Source organism: Hyperolius riggenbachi, chromosome 1, assembly GCF_040937935.1.
Source record: "Hyperolius riggenbachi isolate aHypRig1 chromosome 1, aHypRig1.pri, whole genome shotgun sequence".
In the NCBI taxonomy this organism is placed as follows: Eukaryota; Metazoa; Chordata; class Amphibia; order Anura; family Hyperoliidae; genus Hyperolius; species Hyperolius riggenbachi.
Genome location: NC_090646.1, coordinates 169,610,482 through 169,630,008, shown reverse-complemented (window position 1 = coordinate 169,630,008; position 19,527 = coordinate 169,610,482). Strand labels below are relative to the sequence as shown.

At 43.3% G+C, this 19,527-nt stretch overlaps 1 protein-coding gene across 2 annotated transcripts in view; it reads right to left on the bottom strand.

Annotated features, from left to right (window-relative positions):
* Nucleotides 1-19,527, bottom strand: part of MARCHF1 (membrane associated ring-CH-type finger 1) — a 313,731-nt gene that overhangs the window by 111,437 nt on the left and 182,767 nt on the right. For both annotated transcript variants that reach the window (XM_068278840.1, XM_068278841.1), the window contains one exon: nt 9,343-9,393. In XM_068278840.1, coding sequence (XP_068134941.1) covers nt 9,343-9,393 — 51 coding nt within the window. The remainder of the gene's footprint in view (nt 1-9,342; nt 9,394-19,527) is intronic.

Genomic DNA, 19,527 nt, shown 5'->3' with positions numbered 1-19,527 from the left:
TGCTGATGTATTTTGTCCTAAGTCGGTGGACAAATTTCCCCCCACACAGAAGTTTTGACTGCCCCATTGAGTTAAAGAGACACTAAAGCGAAAAAATATATATATGATATAATGAATTGGTTGTGTACTATGAATAATTACTAGAAGATTATCAGCAAAGAAAATATTCTCATACTTTTATTTTCAGGTATATAGTGTTTTTTCTAACATTGCATTATTCTATAATATGTGCAGATTACACAACACTCAGCATTCAAAATGATTCTTTCAGAGCAGTCTATGAAGTAATGACATCTCCTCTGGCAGAGGAAAAGTAAATAGTCCAGGAACAGTTGAGATAATAAAAGTCAGATAACAGCCCTCTCCACGACTAACTTAGTCGGAGAGCTTAATGGCTTGTTTGCATAGAGATAACAACTGGAGTTTCTCAACTCTTCCTGTACTGGAAACAATTAGACTGATGTATCTGATCTTAATGTTTTATTTCTTAGCTGTACTACACATACAAATCATAATATCATAATTTTTTTTTCGCTTCAGTGTCTCTTTAAGGCCTGGTTGTATGCCCCCTAGAGGTGATTTGTATAACCTGTCCGCTCCAGAAAAACTCGCTATGCAGGACTACATTAAAGAAAACCTTGCCAAAGTTTTTTTCCGTCCTAAGTCTCCGGCTGGAGCAGGGTTCTTTTTTGTTCAGTAAAAGGACAGTGGGCTTCGCCCCTGCATAGATTATCGAGAACTGAATAAAATTACTATAAATAATCGTTACCCACTCCCGTTAATTGACGACCTGTTCTCCCAGGTTACTGATGCATGTGTCTTTTCTAAACTCGATCTAAGAGAGGCATACAACCTGGTACGCATAAGGGAGGGTGACGAATGGAAGACAGCATTTAACACACCTGACGGGCACTACGAGTACCTTGTTATGCGCTTCGGGTTGTGTAACGCTCCTGCCGTCTTCCAGGAGTTGGTCAATGAGATTTTCCGAGAGGTCCTGGGACGATTCGTCTTGGTATATCTGGACGACATACTGATTTTCTCACTCATTCTTTATATGCAATAATTGAGAAATGTATTTTTGAGGTGTCGAAAGTTCCTTTCTTGGGGTATATCATTTCAACCTCAGGACTCTCCATAGACCCCAAAAAAGTAGCTGCCGTTTTGGAGTGGCCACAGCCCATGGGGCTGAAGGCACTCCAAAGATTTCTTGGCTTTGCCAATTATTACAGAAAATGTATCAAGGGATTTTATTCTGTAGTGTCACCTCTCACTAACCTCACCAAAAAAGGAGCTGACACTTATAATTGGTCAGGGGCTGTACTGTCTCAACACTCGGGTTTCCAGGGCAGATTGCATCCATGTGCCTTCTTCTCACGTAAATTTTCTCCCGCGGAGAGAAATTACGATATCGGTAACCGAGAGCTGTTAGCCATTAAACTCGCGTTTGAGGAATGGTGTCATTGGCTCGAGGGGGCAGAACATATGATTACAGTCTATACTGACCACAAAAATTTGGACTATATTGAAGGGGCCAAGAGGCTTAGTCCTTGACAGGCCCGCTGGTCATTATTCTTTTCGAGATTCAGATTTATCATTACGTATAAGCCAGGGAGTAAAAATGTCAAGGCAGATGCCCTGTCTAGATGTTTTGAGCCCGAGACAGTACAGCCACCAACTCCCGAGAACATACTGCTCGAAAAAGTTGTCGTGGCAGCCACCGAGACCTGGGAGGATTGGTCGCTTACTTTGGGGCCTTATCAACAGGATGTTGCCGAGGGAAAACCGGACGGAGTTCTATTTGTGCCACTTCATTTTCGTCTGCAAATTTTACAATTTTTTCATACACATAAAAATGCAGGGCATCCTGGGGTGGCCAGAACACAGGATCTACTGTCTAGGTGTGTGTGGTGGCCATCACTGGTCCTAGATTGTAGGGAGTTTGTTAGAAACTGTACAGTTTGTGCCAGGAATAAGCCATCCAGACAGGCTCCTGTGGGCACCCTTCAGTCAATGCCAGTACCTGAGGAACCATGGACCCATTTGTCCATGGACTTTGTGGGCGAACTCCCCAGGTCCGAGGGGATAACAGTCATATGGGAGGTAGTCGACAGGTTCAGCAAAATGGCTCACTTTATTGCACTGGACGGACTCCCCTCTGCCCAGGAACTGGTGGATCTCTTCATTCAACACATTTTCCGCTTACATGGCATACCAGAAAATGTGGTGTCAGATAGGGGAGTCCAGTTTGTGTCCAAATTCTGGAGAGCCTTTTGTCATCATCTTGGAATGAACCTGTCATTTTCCTCCGGCTACCACCCACAGACCAATGGGCAAACAGAGGGTTAATCAGTCTTTAGAGCAGTTGCTTAGATGCTATGTGGCTGACGCGCAATTAGAATGGGCAAAGTTCTTGCCATTCGCAGAATTTGCGCATAACAACCTGAAAAGTTCCTCTTCAGGCTTTTCTCCCTTTCAGGTGGTGACGGGGAGATCTCCCTAATTCTCTCCATTAGCAGTGGTATCTTCTCCTTTCCCTGCTTTGGAAGAGTGGCAGGGATCTTTTAAGGAGATTTGGACCATGGTCAAAAGGAACCTGGAAAAGGCCTTTTAGACCCAGAAGAAGCAGGCTGATAGAAAGCGATCTGTAGAGTGGGACTTTGTACCCGGAGACATGGTGTGGGTTTCTACCCGACATCTTGCGCTGAAACAGCCATCAGAAAAATTGGGCCCGAGATTTATAGGCCCATACCCTGTATCCAAAAAGATTAATAATGTCACTTATGTCATTTCACTACCACCCAGTATGAGAGGTATTAAGTTATTCCATGTGTCTTTGTTGAAGCCGGCTGTGCATGTGGATTCCTCTCCCCCCCCGTCCAGATGATTGATGGGGAACCTGAGTATGAGATTGAGCGGATTTTGGATTCTCGGCGGGTGCGTAACTCGGTACAGTACCTTGTTCATTGGAAGGGGTATGGGCCTGAGGAGAGATCTTGGGTGCCGGGTCATCGCATGCATGCTGAGGAACTTAGGAAAAAGTTTCATCCTGAGAAGCCATGCAGGACGTGTCCGGAGTCCACGCCTCAAGGGGGGGGGGGGGGGGGGTACTGTAACAAACGGAGAGACAGCCGCGGTGAACAACGCTACCACCGCAGCTGCCTCCAGCTCCCTGCCTAGCAATCTATACATGCCTCAGGCGTCTAGCACGCCGAGGATGGGTCTGTCAGCTGCACATAGGGTTGCTTTGTCGCGTGCACAGACAGGATCTTTATGCGGGGAGGAGGCGCGTCAGCTGACCGGCCGGTCGGCTGACGTCAGAGGAGACGCTCGCCGCTCTTCATTGGCTGATAGTAGGGGGCGTGCCAGAGGGGTCTCCTCTGCTTCATAAGCCTAGCTGAACCACTCGCAACTTGTCTGCTGTTGCGAATACTTGGTGTTAGCGCTCAGACCCTTAGATAGTTCCGGTGTGCTTTGATCCGGGAGGAAACCGGGGATTTCACATTAGATAGGAATTGTTTGATAGCCTTGAAGATTATTCATTACTGTGTTATTATTTGTGCATGACTCTGGCTCGTTCTGACTACTCTTCTGCTCAGTGATTCTGTACCTCTGCCCATCTGATCTTGCTGCCGACTCTGCCTGTTAAACCTTCCTGTCTCTGCCTCCCGATTTTGTACTGCATCTGTCTGTCTGTTGCCAACCCGATCAGTCTGACCACTCTACTCTCACCAGAGGGCCCTTGACTCTGGTGAGGGGCACTGTACTGTTAGTACCCACCAGCTCCTCTGGTGAGGTATAGCTAAACCTATCAGTACTACTGTTGCACCAATCACATATTGCTATTTGTTGTCACATCAGCTTCTGATATACCAGTATTATAGGTGATTCTGCAGATCACCATATAATCAGGTATATATCTGCATTATAGGTACACTACTGCAGATCACCTAATAATCAGATTTCTGTTCCTTGCTGACACAAATCGTTACAATATTATTTATTTCTGTAACACAATTTTGTTAACATATATTTCTGAATTTACAGGGTACTTTTGCCTTCAACCTCAATGTGAGGAATGCATAAGATCATTAAAAGCAGGGATGAGCAGAAACTACGCCAGTGCGCATTTACGCATTGTAGTTTGCATCTACGCATCGTAGTTCGTAGGTGAAGTTGCAGAACTACGCTTACGAATTTACGCGTAGCGAAGTACCGCTACGCGTAGCTTACGCTAACTATGCGTAGTTAACATGTGTATTGCGTAGTGAACTACGTATGCATTACTCGCGTCTATTTTTCCGTGTACGATTGTATGCTTACAAATTTACGCATCGAAAAGGGGAATGTACGCATAGAAGAGTTCCCTGGATAAGCATCTAAAGAGGAATTCATGCGTAAAATTTTCAGCATACAGGCAAAAGCATCTGCATACACTACGCTTCGCACTACGCGTAATTGCGTATTTTAACGCGTATTCTACGAAATGCATACAAAGCGAATATTTGATTTTGAAGCCGTAGTTTGGCGAAGCGTATTTGCATAAAACTACGCGTAGTTCCAGCGTAGCGAAGATGGCTGACTACGACCATCCCTGCTTAAAAGACTTCCGAGGAGAGAAATTGGGTCAACATCTTCTGCACATGTGCGAGCACTCGTGTACTACGCCTGCATTTGAGGTGTATATGCCACAAACCTTTTCAATTGAATAGAACAACATAACTAATGATAATATGTAAAAAAAATATTAAAAACTAGAGCACATCTATTCATATTTTTCATCAAAACTTCACTTTAAATCACAGCCTGTCAATTCTTTAAGATGCTTTGTGTAATTCTTGGTATGTACATCATCAAGTCTAACCATCTTGTGAAGCTTGGACCATGAAGGGGGAGGCTAAAAAGGACTTCCAACTGTAGGGACAGCTTGCTGTCACATATGGGATAATTATCAATAAAGATGTGTGTTGAAGTGAAGGTGTATTCACACACCATCCAATTATATGTACAGGGAGGTTTAAAAATACAGGAACTTCTCAGCACATGATTAGCTGTTTGAAGTGAACACAGTTTCAATTTATTGATCTTGAATACACATCCACTGCAATAAATCAGCCCCATGGATTTTCCTGCAAGGTAATGTCAATTTCTTATACATCTATGTCAGGTTTTGGTGGGCCACTTATTTTCTCCAGACTGACAGACTGTGAAATGTGAAAGTGGTCCAAGGTTACAGGCACAGAGAAAGTCTGAATTCTGAGTCTCAATAGCACAGTAAAAATGTATGCCAAAAACATGTCTTGTTATTAAAAAAAAAAAAAAACTTCCCATTTTACCTTTTATTTTTACTTTTAAAAGTTAGCAGAGGTTTTATCAGAATAATTTATTTTGCCAAGTACAAATGGGGGGTTGTACCCGGAATTGGTTTTGGCTCATACAGGTTCTGGAAGGAAGGGAGGGATAATGTCTGAATAATTTATTATGTCACAAAATCCTTAGCTCTTGACACTTCCTTGCAATGCCCTGCAGATCACCACAGTGCTCAAAAGACCATGTACATGTGACCATTAGCAGAAAAAAAATAGTGGTCACTTTTCAATCTACCAAAAACAAACATTTATTTTGATCCATAAAGGCAATTATGTATACAATAGCTTACTTCAGGGGTCCTTTCAACAGGGACCCTTAGCATCAAAACGCATATAGTGCGACGGAACGCACAAATCAATCATCCAAAAGTCAGTACTGCAATGCCCGGTCTCCCTTTTTACTTTGAATCATTTATTAGCCTACTTCAGCCAGTTGGCCCAACCGCAAAGGTTTCAGGCAGCTAAGGAGGACTAATTTAACAGTTTTATTGCTGGAAGAAATAAACAATATTTTTCATCAACAGAGGGGGGTGGGTAATTAGAACAACTGCTTCAAAGAGTTTATCCAGAGGGAAGGTGTGAACATAGCATCTGTGACATCTGCAAATAAGGACAGTGAAAGGGGAGGGGGGGGGGAACACGGCAGCATCTATAGCTAATAGAAACCAGGAGAAATTCCAAGGGAAAAAAGGTGCTTAGTTCCCTTTAAATAGTAATTCCGTTCGAAGTTTTACAGAGCCGGTTTTAGGTTAAATGATGCCATGGGAAAGAATGAACATTGGGCCCCTTACATTTACATACTGTGCTGACAGTAAACTTGTAACCTCTACAGCCCCTAAGAAGCTTGGGCCGTGGGAAATGGCCCAGTTTAATTGGGCACCGGTCGTGCAGGTTTATGCAAAAATTAATTGCGCTATTGCAGTTGTGTACATGCACCTTTTGAAGCTTTTTGTAATACATCCTGACAATTTGTATTTATTTCGAGTAATTAACACTACAGGTGCATGGATGTGTTTGTTATTTCACAAACTGTTCTTCAGCCCACACTATAATATATTTCAGTCAAAGTCTTTAAAAGTTTATCAAATTATTATGGTTATCCTTTATTTATAAAGCAGTAGATGACATGCTACTATGTGATACATTAGTAATGAGTGTAGATTACAAACATGCGGTGTTGTGAAGATTGTAAACAAGACACAGAAGTACAAAAGGACCTTCTGGCATGGAATCTAAGATGTGGAATAATGCAGGATACAAAAGGAAAGAGATTCCGACAACTAAAGGCAATTGGCAATTTAGAAGAGGTAGTTTTTGACTAAAAAAAGGTAACTAGCAGTCATTTTTAAGTAAATATAGGCTGAAGAATCACTTGTGTTCCCCAGAGGTGATTTTTGTGTTTATGTAGGAGAAGCATGTGATCACTTTCATCAGCTGAGAGATTTGCATAGCTGTGATTCGCTGTGATCACTTCCTGCTTTAGCACATGATTGTGACCAGAGCCTTCTAAATCCTACTCCTGATGAAACTGATGACATGTTTCTCTATTGAGTTTTCATAGACACAAGCATCACTTTTTTCCAGTGGCCACTGGTCCTGAAAATGTTAGTAAACCATACTACTAGTATGAAGTTAGGAAGGGTTAAAAGAAAAACAGAATAAGCGCCAAAGAATCTCTAGGCAAAAAAAAAAAAATCTTTCCATAGACAGTGAGCGTCAGTATACAAATCTAATTTTAATCTGCTGATGACTGGACAATTTTACCACTGCCATGTAGTAGAAGCGTGTTGCTCAGTACTGCAGAACAGTGCACCAGCCGCAGACACCAGGACAGGTGAGATACCAATGCTGTTATAGTGCAGGTGCCCTGAAGGTACATCAGAGTTAAGGGTGAGGTTGGGGGCCAAAGGGCAATTGCCTCCCTTGTCTTTATGGAAGTGCTAGCCCTGGTGTCTCTGTAGGAGTTGCCAGAAAACAGCTAGCCTAGTGGTCTGATCCACCCACGGCAATATTCCCAGTAGTGGGTGGCCCAGCAGGAAGGCAGCTCTCTCCCTGCCTCCCATCCTCCTACCCCACAGCATGCAGAGCGGAATGGAGTGGATTCAGAGGAAGATCAGCAGCATTGATCACTTACTAAGGATGCAGCTGTCCAGGAGTCAGGACTTCACACTCCGTCCAACAGCATGGCCCCTCCTTCCTCGCAGGTATGTATGCACAGACGTAATAGGTGTGTGCATGCCTGTGTCACATCCGGGAGAGCACCGCTTTGCCCAGAAGGGAACCATGGCAACCATCGGAAGACAGCACCACAGAATAAGGTAATGTATAAAACTAAAAATGTTCTCCTACCTCCCCTATCTGCTGCTACCTCAGTGTCTCCCACCACCACACACAGACACTGTGGATGCAGTACCTGGTGGCCACCGCTGACAAAATTGAATTTTAAAAAGGGCATTGGGAAATGCCTGGGGGGCCTCTACAGACCCTGGGGCAATTTCCCCCTTTTCCTTTATTGGGGTTGATTCACAAAAGGGTGCTAACTGTTAGCACGGCTGTTAGCACGGCTTTGTGCATGAAAAACTGTTTACAAGTGAAAAACAATTTTTGCGTGCAAAAATTTGCGAATTTTTTTCCGCCAAACTTTGAGAATCTATTGCACGAACGTGACCGTTAAGGCGTGAAAATTTTGTGTTAACGCGCGAATGCGAATTTTTACGCGCGATAACCGTTATCACATGAAATTTCACGCAAAGCACTTTTCACAGCATGCTAACAGTTAGCACTGTTTTGTGAATCAAGCTCTTTGTGTAATTGAGTACTTCCGAAGACAAGCACATCCGTACTGCACACATGCGAGTCTAGGCTCATGCTTGCACACTATGGATGAGCTCATCTTCAGAAGTACAGAGGATACCAGTAGTTCCAAAGGGCGCCTGAGGAATACTGAAAAGTCCCATAACACAGAAAAGGGACAGACAGAACACTGGGAAGGCTCTGTGGTATCCAGAGCCTTCCCTCTTCATACATATTTTAAACAGCCATATAGTATTTTATTGTTATACCAGTTTACCAACAACTGTGGCCATTTGCATTGTGATTCCTGGGATTCTGCTTTAAACTGAGGTTTTTGCTTCTTCCTCCTAAGCGGTGGCAAAAAGAAAACTGGACTTATGGGGCTTCCTCCAGCCCACTGTAGCCTGCGTGGTCCACTGGCATCCTCCCGGCCCCTTCCGCGGTCCCACTGGTTGCTCCGGTAATGCAACAACTTCGGTTGAAGTTACGCATGTACACCCCAGGTGTGCACCCTGCATGTCATCACGCCGTTGACCGTAAGAGTCATGCACATGTGTGGTTCTCTAAAGACTGAACCACGCAAGTACAGGACTCTTACGGCGCCTGATGTGATGACTCGCAGGGTGTGCTGGGGGTGTGCACATGCAACTTCACATGAAGTCGCCGCATTACCCGAGCCAACAGCGGGACCACGGAAGGGGCCATGAGGATGCCAGGGGACCCAGCAGGCTACAGTGGGCTGGAGGAAGCCCCAGGTAAGTCCAGGTTTCTTTTTTTAGCCACCACTCAGGGTCCCTTTAAGCAGCATCTCACACATGGACAACTGACCACAGCTGTGATCACAAGACATCTGTAGGAGCAGATATACACTATTTTGGCAGAAAGAGAGAACACCAGTGCTCAACTACACATGCTGCATATGCCCAATGTAGCTGAACCAAGGACATTGCCTCTGCAGGGGATTTCCAGTCATAAGTCAATGTGCCAGGCAAATATCTTGACGTGTGCAAACTGGCTTGATATTAGGCTATCACCTTCATTAAAATGAAACAGAACTCTTAGCTGGAGCTGACAGGTGCTGTACAAGATATGAATACAATGTGCAATAAATAATGTAGAATAATGTATGTAATCCTAAATGTACTTTATCAAGCAGAATAAAAGATAACGTTCCACAAACCTTTGAAATGTTGCTTGATCGACTTGCTGAGCGCCCGAGGGATTTGTCATTCTGCAAAACAAAATTAGATTACCAAAATAGGTGTGATAAGTATGTAGGATTGTGTGTCTTCCAGATTCACTTTCATCCATGCTGTGTCAATTAGATTTAATTACCAGGTAGAACACTGGAGTTTGGATTGATGTCTTTAAATGCTATAATTATTGTAGTATTGTACTGATGTGTGTTGATTATGCAGGATTTAGCTTCCGCATTAGAAAAAGTGGATCAAAAAATTACTTGAAGTGAGTTATCTAACAGTTTAGTGTAGAGGTATTAATCTTCAGAATCTTCAGTGGAAGCCATCGTTAGCCTTTTGTATAAAAGTGTATGTTTTCCCACTAGTATTTTCTGTACAGAAGGCTTATGCAGACATAAGCACATGGAAAAAGGGACAGTATTTCATTCACATCAGCAGTGCTGCACACCTTCTGCATGAAAAGGCACATGCCTGTTTCTATGAGTAGGTGGAGTGTGACATTGCCATCGTGTCCTCATCCCTTCTCACTGGTAACAGTGCCCCCTGTGGCAAGGGACGATGTTGTTACCAGTGAGACGGGATGAGGACTAGGAAGGCAATGTGGCCAGCGCATGTGGATCTCAGAAAGGTACGTAATCACTTCTGCTGCATACTCTCTACAAGTGCTCCCCCCCACCCCTCGCTGTCTATGTAAAAAGAAGGGGGGGGGGGGTTCTCTGGCTAAAAGGAGGAAATGCCCATTGGTTATGGGGGTGGTGGGGGGGGGCTAGGGGAGGCTTTCTGGCTATGGGGGTCTCTCTGGCTTAATGGGGGAGCTTTCTGGCTATATATGGGGCTTTCTGGCTATATCAGGGGCTCTCTGGCTAAACACGGGGGTCCCTGGATTAATAGGGGGCTTACTGGGGGGCTCTCTGGCTATAGGGGGCTCTGACTTAATGGGGGGCTCTCTGGTTATATGGATGTTCTCTGGCTTAATGGAAGGATCTCAGGATATAGGGGGGCTATCTGGCTTAACGGGGGCTTGCTGGCTATATGGGTGGTGCTTTCTGGTTGTACAAAGACCCTGCGGCTACATGGGGGCCTCTGGCTACCTAAACAAGGATTCTCTGGCTACCTACATCGTGTGCTTCCTGACTACCTATACTGAGGTGGGCATCATATACTGGAAGGCTGCTTCTGGCAACCTAATACTGAAGGCTCTTTGGGGGGGGGGGGGGGGTCCTGTAGCTACCTATAAAGGGTGAAGGGGCTACATCTGGCTAATTAATACTAGGAGGCCACCTCTGGCTGGTTGTATTGGGGGCTACCTAATACTAGGTGGCATCTCTGGCTACCACAACACAATGGTGTGCCTGAGTCTACCGGGGGAGGGGTGCATTTTTTACACCCTCACCCTGGGAGCTCTATAGCCTAGACACTGCCCTGCATATACACATGGAAAATGTGACAGTATTTCATTCACGTCAACACAGTCCTGCACATGTTACGCAAACATAGGCAAAGGAAATTGTGACAGTATTGCATTCACAACAGCAGTGTTTTACATCTGCTACACACACACACAATCAATCAATCTGTAGAACCTTAAAAACAAAAAGCACAGCAGAGCAGGCCTCCTCATCGTGGAATATTACCTTAACAGTACACCCTTGTGCCTACACACACTGCGTGAGGGAATATAAACAATCACCAGGAGGTCATGTGAGATCACACACCCCCTTTGTGCCCCTGCTCACCGAATCAATGCTTTCACTTCTGCATATCAATAAATCTTTGCTGCGTATATCCTAAAAACATGAAAAGACTTCTCATCGCATAAAACTGATTTAATAAGGCACCCAATGGCCCCCAAGTTAAAACTGCGTACATGAATCACTCTTTAACAGTTTGCATATCACAATACCACATCGCCCGCCGGCGCCGGTCACCTCGCACATGCCCAGGCCACGTCGCTCTCCATGGTTGAACAGCGTGCGTACTCCAAACTCCGCCCTACGCGTTTCGTCACGTGGGTTGTGACTCATCAGGTTTAATCCTGCAAAACGCGTTGCATTCGGGCAGTGTATAAATACATTTCATTGTACACTATTAAATCAACCAATTCGGTGTCTACTTACTGGGCAGGTAAATCCACCACTACCTCCTCTTTTAAATGGTTTATATTTGCAAAATTCTCGAGTCCACCCTCAGTGGAGGGGTGTTACCCCTTGTTTCCTATTTACAGACTTAACCTGAGTGGGGTCGGGTCCTAATGCTCCCCACCTGCCTATACAATGGCTGTGTTTGAGGTAACCCACACTTGTGAGTATAACAGCACACATTGGGGTCGATTCACAAAAGAGTGCTAACTGATAGCACGGCCGTGCTATGCAGTTAACCAGCGAGGTGACGTGCGCACAAAGTCTTATGCCCGCACGATAACGCGGACGTTCGTGCGCAGATATCCACATGTTAACTGCATACCATGGCCGTGCTATCAGTTAGCACTCTTTTGTGAATCAACCCCATTTTGTCTCTCCATAACCTGGTTATACTACATACTACACTATACTGGGCTCTCCGTGTTTTCCTCCTACAATTCAAAGGTGGTGAGTTCAACCCCTGTCAGCTGCTTCACCGACCAGGTGATGGACAGACACCCCTCACCCTTGCAGTTACAACTTGCCGTCCTCAGACATGACATGAAACTTTTTTACCAACAAGTAACTCCGCCGCATGTCAAACATGACAGGCACATTGTTACCGAACGCTACAATTTGGTTCCATGTAATTGCCAGTGATGATTAAAAATGCAAATATTTTTTTTGCATTCATTTTTGCGAAATTCGAATTGTAAGCAAAATTTCTATCGAAAATAAGTTTTGTTGATTTGGGCATTTTCGTAAAAATACCAATTTTTGTGTTTACATGAAAAATTGCTGCAGTAAAAATATAATTTTTCTGCATTTTTGTGGTGAAAATATACTTTGTACACATTTTCAGGAAAAACACGAAAGCGCAAAAATACAAGCTAATTTTCGCAATGGTGTTTTCCATGCGAAAATGACTTTGGAGAAAATTTGTTAGCATCACTGGTAATTGCAGCCGAATGGCACTTCTGGCCGGCAGCCTTGAAGCTGAACTGCTAAACAAGCAAAGCTGTTCTGCTACCTATGGAAAAGAGGACTTAAAGGAAAATATCAGGCAAAATAATAAAAAAAAAACAGATTAATTTACATTGGGCTTTCTTCAGCCCCCGGAAGCTTAGGTGTCCCTCCCCTGAGGTCCCCTCTGAGAGCGGAGCTGCGGTGAGGGACACATAAGCTTCCTGGGGCTGGAGGAAGCCCCATGTAAGTAAATCTGTTTTTTATTATTTTGCCTGATATTTCCTTTAAAGCACAGCAAAGGTTGTTATCTATGCAAAAGAGCTTCTCTGAGCTATTTGACCAACTTGTGAAAAATGTGACTGTATTCCATTCATATTAGCAGTGCTGCACACCTGCAGACATAGGTAAAGGGGAAAGTGACAGTCCTCCATTTACACCTGCACTGCTGCAGCCCTTGGTTGTCAGAGCGGGGACACAAGCATCTAGCCACAATTACATTTTGGACAAAGTTTCAATAGAATAAACAATAGACAACATCTTTAGTATTACCATCTTTTATTTCTGATTCAAGATTTGTATTAGTGCCGTCTTTTTCATGTCACCTGAATAACAGTTGGAAATATTTCCATTCATTACCTGTTCCTTTGATACTAATCACTGCTCAGATAGACAGAGACTGTGACCCTCCCCTGCTGTATCCAAAACTAATAGAAAGTTATTTGGCTCCAGTTTCACGATAATGTGGTGGAGTCATGCTCCTGTGAATCCATTCTTCCCCATTAAGCACTGCCCATTAGAGTGTTGACTGCTTCAGCATAAGGAGGAAGAATATGAATCCCAAAAAGTATGGTGATATTAAAGAGCTACCATCACAAAAACAGCTTGGGTATTCTGTGGGCGACGCAGGTCATTGCAATGCGCACTCTTCCTCGCACTGCGCCTGAACTGGGCACCAGACATAATGTTATTACCTCTATGGCAGCAGTGTAATTTGGGTGCTGGCAATCTCCAGACCCCAAATTACTTCTCAGTTGCTACATCTCTGAGAGGGAATAGTAATTAGCGCTGCCCAGAATTTGAGCAGCAGCAGGGTGAGCTGCCATTTGGCTCACCCTGTGCCAAAGTGACCAGGCGACGATAATACATGTGTGCTTCTATGGCTGTGCTTGAGTTGTATGAGTCCTCTATGGTCTTTTTAAGAAAATTAAATGTATACCTTATATACTCACATATAAGCCAACCCATGTATGAGCCGAGGTACCCACTTTCCCTCAGAGACCTGGAAAAGTGATTTACTCGTGTATAAGCCCCCTCCCCAGTATAGCCCACTCCACAGTAGCCAGATGTGCCCCCAGTACAAGTAGCACCTCTCCCCATAGCAAGATGTGCCTCAAGGATGATAGTTGTGTCTCAAGATGTCCCTAGATGGAGTTATAGATATGAGACAGCGAATGCCACACAGGAAGAATCCCTGATCATTGCACTGCTGACACGGTGTTTGCACTCTCTGCTCCAAAAGCCAGGGGACACAGGTAGTCTTGAGCAGTGCAATCTGCACACCATGTTGCAGGGGATGGGAGACACAGACACAGCAGAGAGCAGAATTACTAGTGCACAATCCCTACACTGCTCTTACCAAAACCTGCTCCACCATCCATTCTGCTCAACTGACTTGCCTATAAGCCGAGGGGGTAACTTTTCAGCACATTTTTGTGCTGAAAAATTAGGCTTATACATGAGAATATACAGTACTTTATTTGAAATACTTTTGTTGCTGTCCTGATACCTGGCAGCAGTAACAGAATGTACCAAAAGTGAAAATTTAATGGTATTTTCTGGAAAACACTTTCTCGTAATGCAGTGAAATAGCTGCCTGCACAGATTCAGTCACTTGCTGGTTATGTTAACCTCTCTGTCTATGTTTTGTAAGGAGTTGAAAAGTCAGCTACCACATTTGTCAGTCATTGTTGCTTAATTGGCCACTTGACAGGGGCATCACTGTAATTAAGTGGTTGTAATCCTTCTTTCACAAATTTAATTTGCTTACTCCTCTATGATTGACATTTTTTCAAACAAATATTAGTAGATTTTTTTCCTCTAGTGATTTCAGACAGACCTTACAGCATTCTTACTGGACAATCAGTGACACAGTTATTTACAGGAAAATGGTCACCCAGGTTGTTTTTCTTCCCTCAAACTTGCACTGAAAGGAAGAGTAAATACAGCTAATTACTTTAGTAATATCTCACCCAAGTAGATCAATCACACTGCCTTGCAGCAAATGTCTGGTTATCCCCCTGGATCATTTCACCATAGTGTTTGCATTACTTTCAGAAACAACTCCTGGTGGTTCCAAAACACTGGGATTTGATACAGAATGAATAAATACTTCTATTGACTCTTGGAATCAAAAACAGACTGCGTCCTTCTTTGACATCTGCAGTTACGGTCTCTTTCTGCCTCTCAATCCTGGTGTTTAGTGCAGTTGCCATCCCAGTGATAGCAAGTCTCAAGAGGAATAAAGGGTCATACTAATAATGGAAAGAGCAATGCAAACTGTGACTGTCAAGGAAGGTTGCTTTTGTATAATAAGAGTGCTTTGGGTTCAGTACTCCAGGGGCTTCCTGCAAGGTATGTACATAAGCCTGCAGATTCAGCATCAACAGTTTAAAGTGACCCTCACACTTTCCCACATGTAATAAAGTACATTCTGTTCTGGAAACAACATATTTCTTTAGTTTTCCTGATATTTTCAAACCAAATCACTCTGCATTCTCAAAATACCAGGGACTAATTTTTTTAGCTGCTATACTCTCCCTAAACTTAATACAGCAAAGTCCCTATTATCCAGCACCGATACATGTGCTTGCCAGTTGCTTGAGCAACCAGCTGAGAAAGCACGAACCTCCCCACCCGTGCAGGATAGAATACTCACCGAGCTTCCAGTGACATCCTGTAGCTCCTAGCAGGCTAGGGTGTCGGGTCACACACCTGGAGCCGTGCACGGACGCCAGAAGCCATTAGGAGCCCGCTAGGAGCTACAGGACGTCGCTGGAGGATCAGTGAGTATATTATTGCCCTGCAACCATCACCCCCCAAAAAAACAGTCCCCTTTATCTCCTCAGGAATGCTGGTTAGTTGAGACTTCTGGTTGCCTGAGTTCCAGATAATAGGGACTTTGCTGTAGATTGTAATTATACAGTCAAACATTTTATCTGTTTTCTCTGATCAGTTCTGCTTTGGCAGAGGTGCCCAAACGTTTTAGGCCAAGGGCCATATGGCCATTCTTCAGAGTGCTAGGGAGCCGAACTAGCGAAATCAAACACTACTGATTACTGTTAGGTACTCTATGCCTGTGACATATTACAGCTGCTGGCATAGTGGCACCTGCTAATCAGTGGCTGCTATTGCTCCAGTGGTGGCTGATAACCTACAGGTAAGCAAACGGGAGGCCGAGTGGCGATACAAGGTGGACCCTGCATGCAGCACTACAGCTACGGCCAGTAGGCCACTTGGAATTAGAAGAGAAAACAGAAGAGAGCTACGAGAGTCACCAGAAAAGACTTGGTGTGCCGCATTTGGGGCCGGACTTTGGACATGCTTGTGCTAGGGAAATGCAAATCGGAATATTTAGAGATAAGGCTGAAGTAAGTTTAATTTGTGTAAAATGGTCAAACCCGTTGTGTCCAAGTAAGTGTCCACACATGAAGAACATTGAATTGAAAAGATGAGTGCAGCCACACTGAGCTAAAGTCTTCTGGTTAATAAAATACTATAGCCCACCGTGTGTGAAAAGTAACAGTGACCATTTATGTTGTCATAAACACTAATGTTATAAACTTTAAGCTGTCAGTCAGTGTTTGGCAAACAATCTGCCTCACAGTGGGTGTGTTTCCTACTCTTACAGGGATTAGAGGTGAGAAAAAGGAGAAGAAGCAATTTCTTATTTTTGCAAAAATGAGGACATTTTTCATAGAAAAATATGTTAATCAAAAGCAAACTCATTGTTGAATATAAATCTCTGAAGCTGTCTTATAATGTAAATCCAGGTAAAAATAAAAATGTGTTTGTGCAGTAGAGCTTAGAGTAATTACAGTGATCAGGCAAGCATTATAATCAACTGTCTAATATTGTGTAGGTACCATTTGGCATACATTTAATAACGGCACCCAGTAAATTGGGTGCATGGTAATACCGAATGTAGAATAACAGTAATTCCCTGTAGTAGAATATCAGTAATTATACCGATATTCTACTATCCTTGACTATAACCCTATTCTTATACTAACTGTCCCCTATCTACTGTACACCTAACAATCTAACCTTAATAGTAGGCTTAGATATTAGTAAAGCTTTTGATTCTGTTAATTGGAAATATAGGACATCCTTGCTAAAATCTTTTGGGCTTTCAGGCCCCTTTGTCTCAGCTATTTTAGCCTTGTATGATGACTCCTCCACTACCATACACATACCTGGAGCTACCTCTCTACTCATTGGTCTCAAACACAGCACAAGATAGAGTTGCCCGTTGTTGCCCTTGCTCTTTGCACTAGCTTTGGACCCACTAGCGATGGTGATTAGATAACATCCTGATATATCAGGTTATTGAGAAGATAACCATAAGGTAGCATTGTATGCTGATAATGCCTTTTGTTCCTCACGTGATTGGTCACCACATTACCTAATCTATTTTGCCCCCTGAACTAATTTGCATCCTACTCTGGGCTTAAGGCTCATACACACATCAGACTATAGTCTTTGGAAAATGAAAGATCACAGACCAATCTTACCACCCTTCATGTAGTATGAGAGCCATACTCTACACAGTCTTTTCTATGGAGCTGAACTCCACATCAGAAAAAAATCTTTGCAAGATGTTGCACACACAGATGCTGTACAGACACAAAAGATCAGTATCTGCAAAAGATCTGTTCCTGCCAAAAATCCATTTCTGCAAATTGCAATGATAGTCTATGAGATCTGCAGATCATCATACACACATGAATTAACTGACATTCATCTGCAGATCAAGCAGTCATCCGCAGATCTGAAAATCCATCCTGGTGGATCTGATCTGCAGATGAATGTCAGTTAAATCATGTGTGTATGATGATCTGCAGATCTCATAGACTATCATTGCAATTTGCAGGAATGGATTTTTGGCAGGAACAGATCTTTTGCAGATACTGATCTTTTGTGTCTGTACAGCATCTGTGTGTGCAGCATCTTGCAAAGATTTTTTTCTGATGAGGAGTTCAGCTCCATAGAAAAGACCGTGTAGAGTATGGCTCTCATACTACATGAAGGGTGGTAAGATTGGTCTGTGATCTTTCATTTTCCAAAGACTATAGTCTGATGTGTGTATGTGGCCTTAGTCTGAACACTTTCCAATCCATGGCAATGCCTATTAAAATAACCTCCTTCCCTATACAAGTAAATTGCTTGAGACTAACTTTGACTTTACTTGGCGTAAGGACAAGTAAAAGGTTAGCAACTTGGGGCTTCATAAATACAATAAATAAATAAGTACTTGGGTGTTTACTCAACTTCATTATACCCTAATCTCTATGCAGCTTATTTCTCCCCCTTATTTTGCTCCTTTACCACTATGTTTAAAAGTTGGATGCAATATATGGGCCCATATGCAATTCACTTTTTCTCCTAAGTTTTCTCCTATGAGATAATTTTTCATCCTTTATTTAGAATAACTTTTCAGCACTTTGCAATTAAAAAAGTAGCAAAAAGTAGGTGAAAAAGTACTAACAAAACTATTCTAAGTATTTTCTTGCTTGCTGGTGATTTAAAAAGCATTTTAATGACAAGTTTGAAAATAACACTTTGGAGAAAACTCAGGGGAAAAAGTTGCTGTAATTTCATATGGACCAAGGTCAAAATGATTTTATTTCCTAAGATGGTATACCTATTCCAAATGTTATCAATCACACTCCCTAAACAAACCCTCACCCCCATACAGGCTCAAATGAACTGATACGTTTGGAACAATAAACCGGCCAGGATAAAGGCCCAGATCCTCTATAAAAGCCCATTGCAGGGCGGCATTGGCCTTCCAAGTTTAAAGTACTATTACCTTGTTGCTAAACTGGGCCAGATATTGGACTGGGGAGTTGGGAATACCTGATACTCCTCCTCAATGGTGGAGATTTGGAGCCAGATCCATTGTTCTCTTCCAATAGTCCTGTCAGAATTCTAGCTGTATATTTATGCAGGAAAAGCTGTCATACGTGTATGCTTTAAGTTTCAGTGTTCTATGCAAAATTTCATTGTAAACTGTAAAGTTAGAGTACTTTTTTAAAATATTGCTCTGAGACATCTCAGCATATTCCAGGCAGTGAAACTCATAATTAGATTATCTTAGTTTAGAAGCTAAAACATTCTTTGTTTAAAGGGATACTGTAGGGGGGTTGAGGGGAAATGAGTTGAAGTTACCCGGGGCTTCTAATGGTCCCCCACAGACATCCTGTGTCCACGCAGCCACTCACCGATGCTCCGGCCCCACCTCCAGTTCACTTCTGGAATTTCAGACTTTAAAGTCTGAAAACCACTGCGCCTGCGTTGCCGTGTCCTCGCTTCCCCTGATGTCACCAGGAGCGCACGGTGCAGACACAGACCATACTGGGCCTGCGCAGTAAGCTCCTGGTACCATCAGCGGGAGTGAGGACACGGCAACGCAGGCGCAGTGGTTTTCAGACTTTAAAGTCTGAAATTCCAGAAGTGAACCAGAGGCGGGGCCGGAGCATTGGGGAGTGGTTGCGTGGGCACATGATGTCTGTGGGGGACCATTAGAAGCCCCGGGTAACTTGCAACTCATTTTCCCCTGACCCCCCCCCCCCCCCCCCCCTACAGTATTCCTTTAAGTTAAAATTATCTTTCAAATGTCAAGGTTATAGATAAGTGTACTGTGTGAAGACTGAAAAGAAGAAGTTTAAAATTCACATTACTGCAGCAGTCATATATATACATTTTCTCAATTATTACATATAAATATTATTAATCTAAATATTAATCAATACAGTACTTCTAAAGAAAGAAATAATTATTGTTAAAACCTATAATACAATC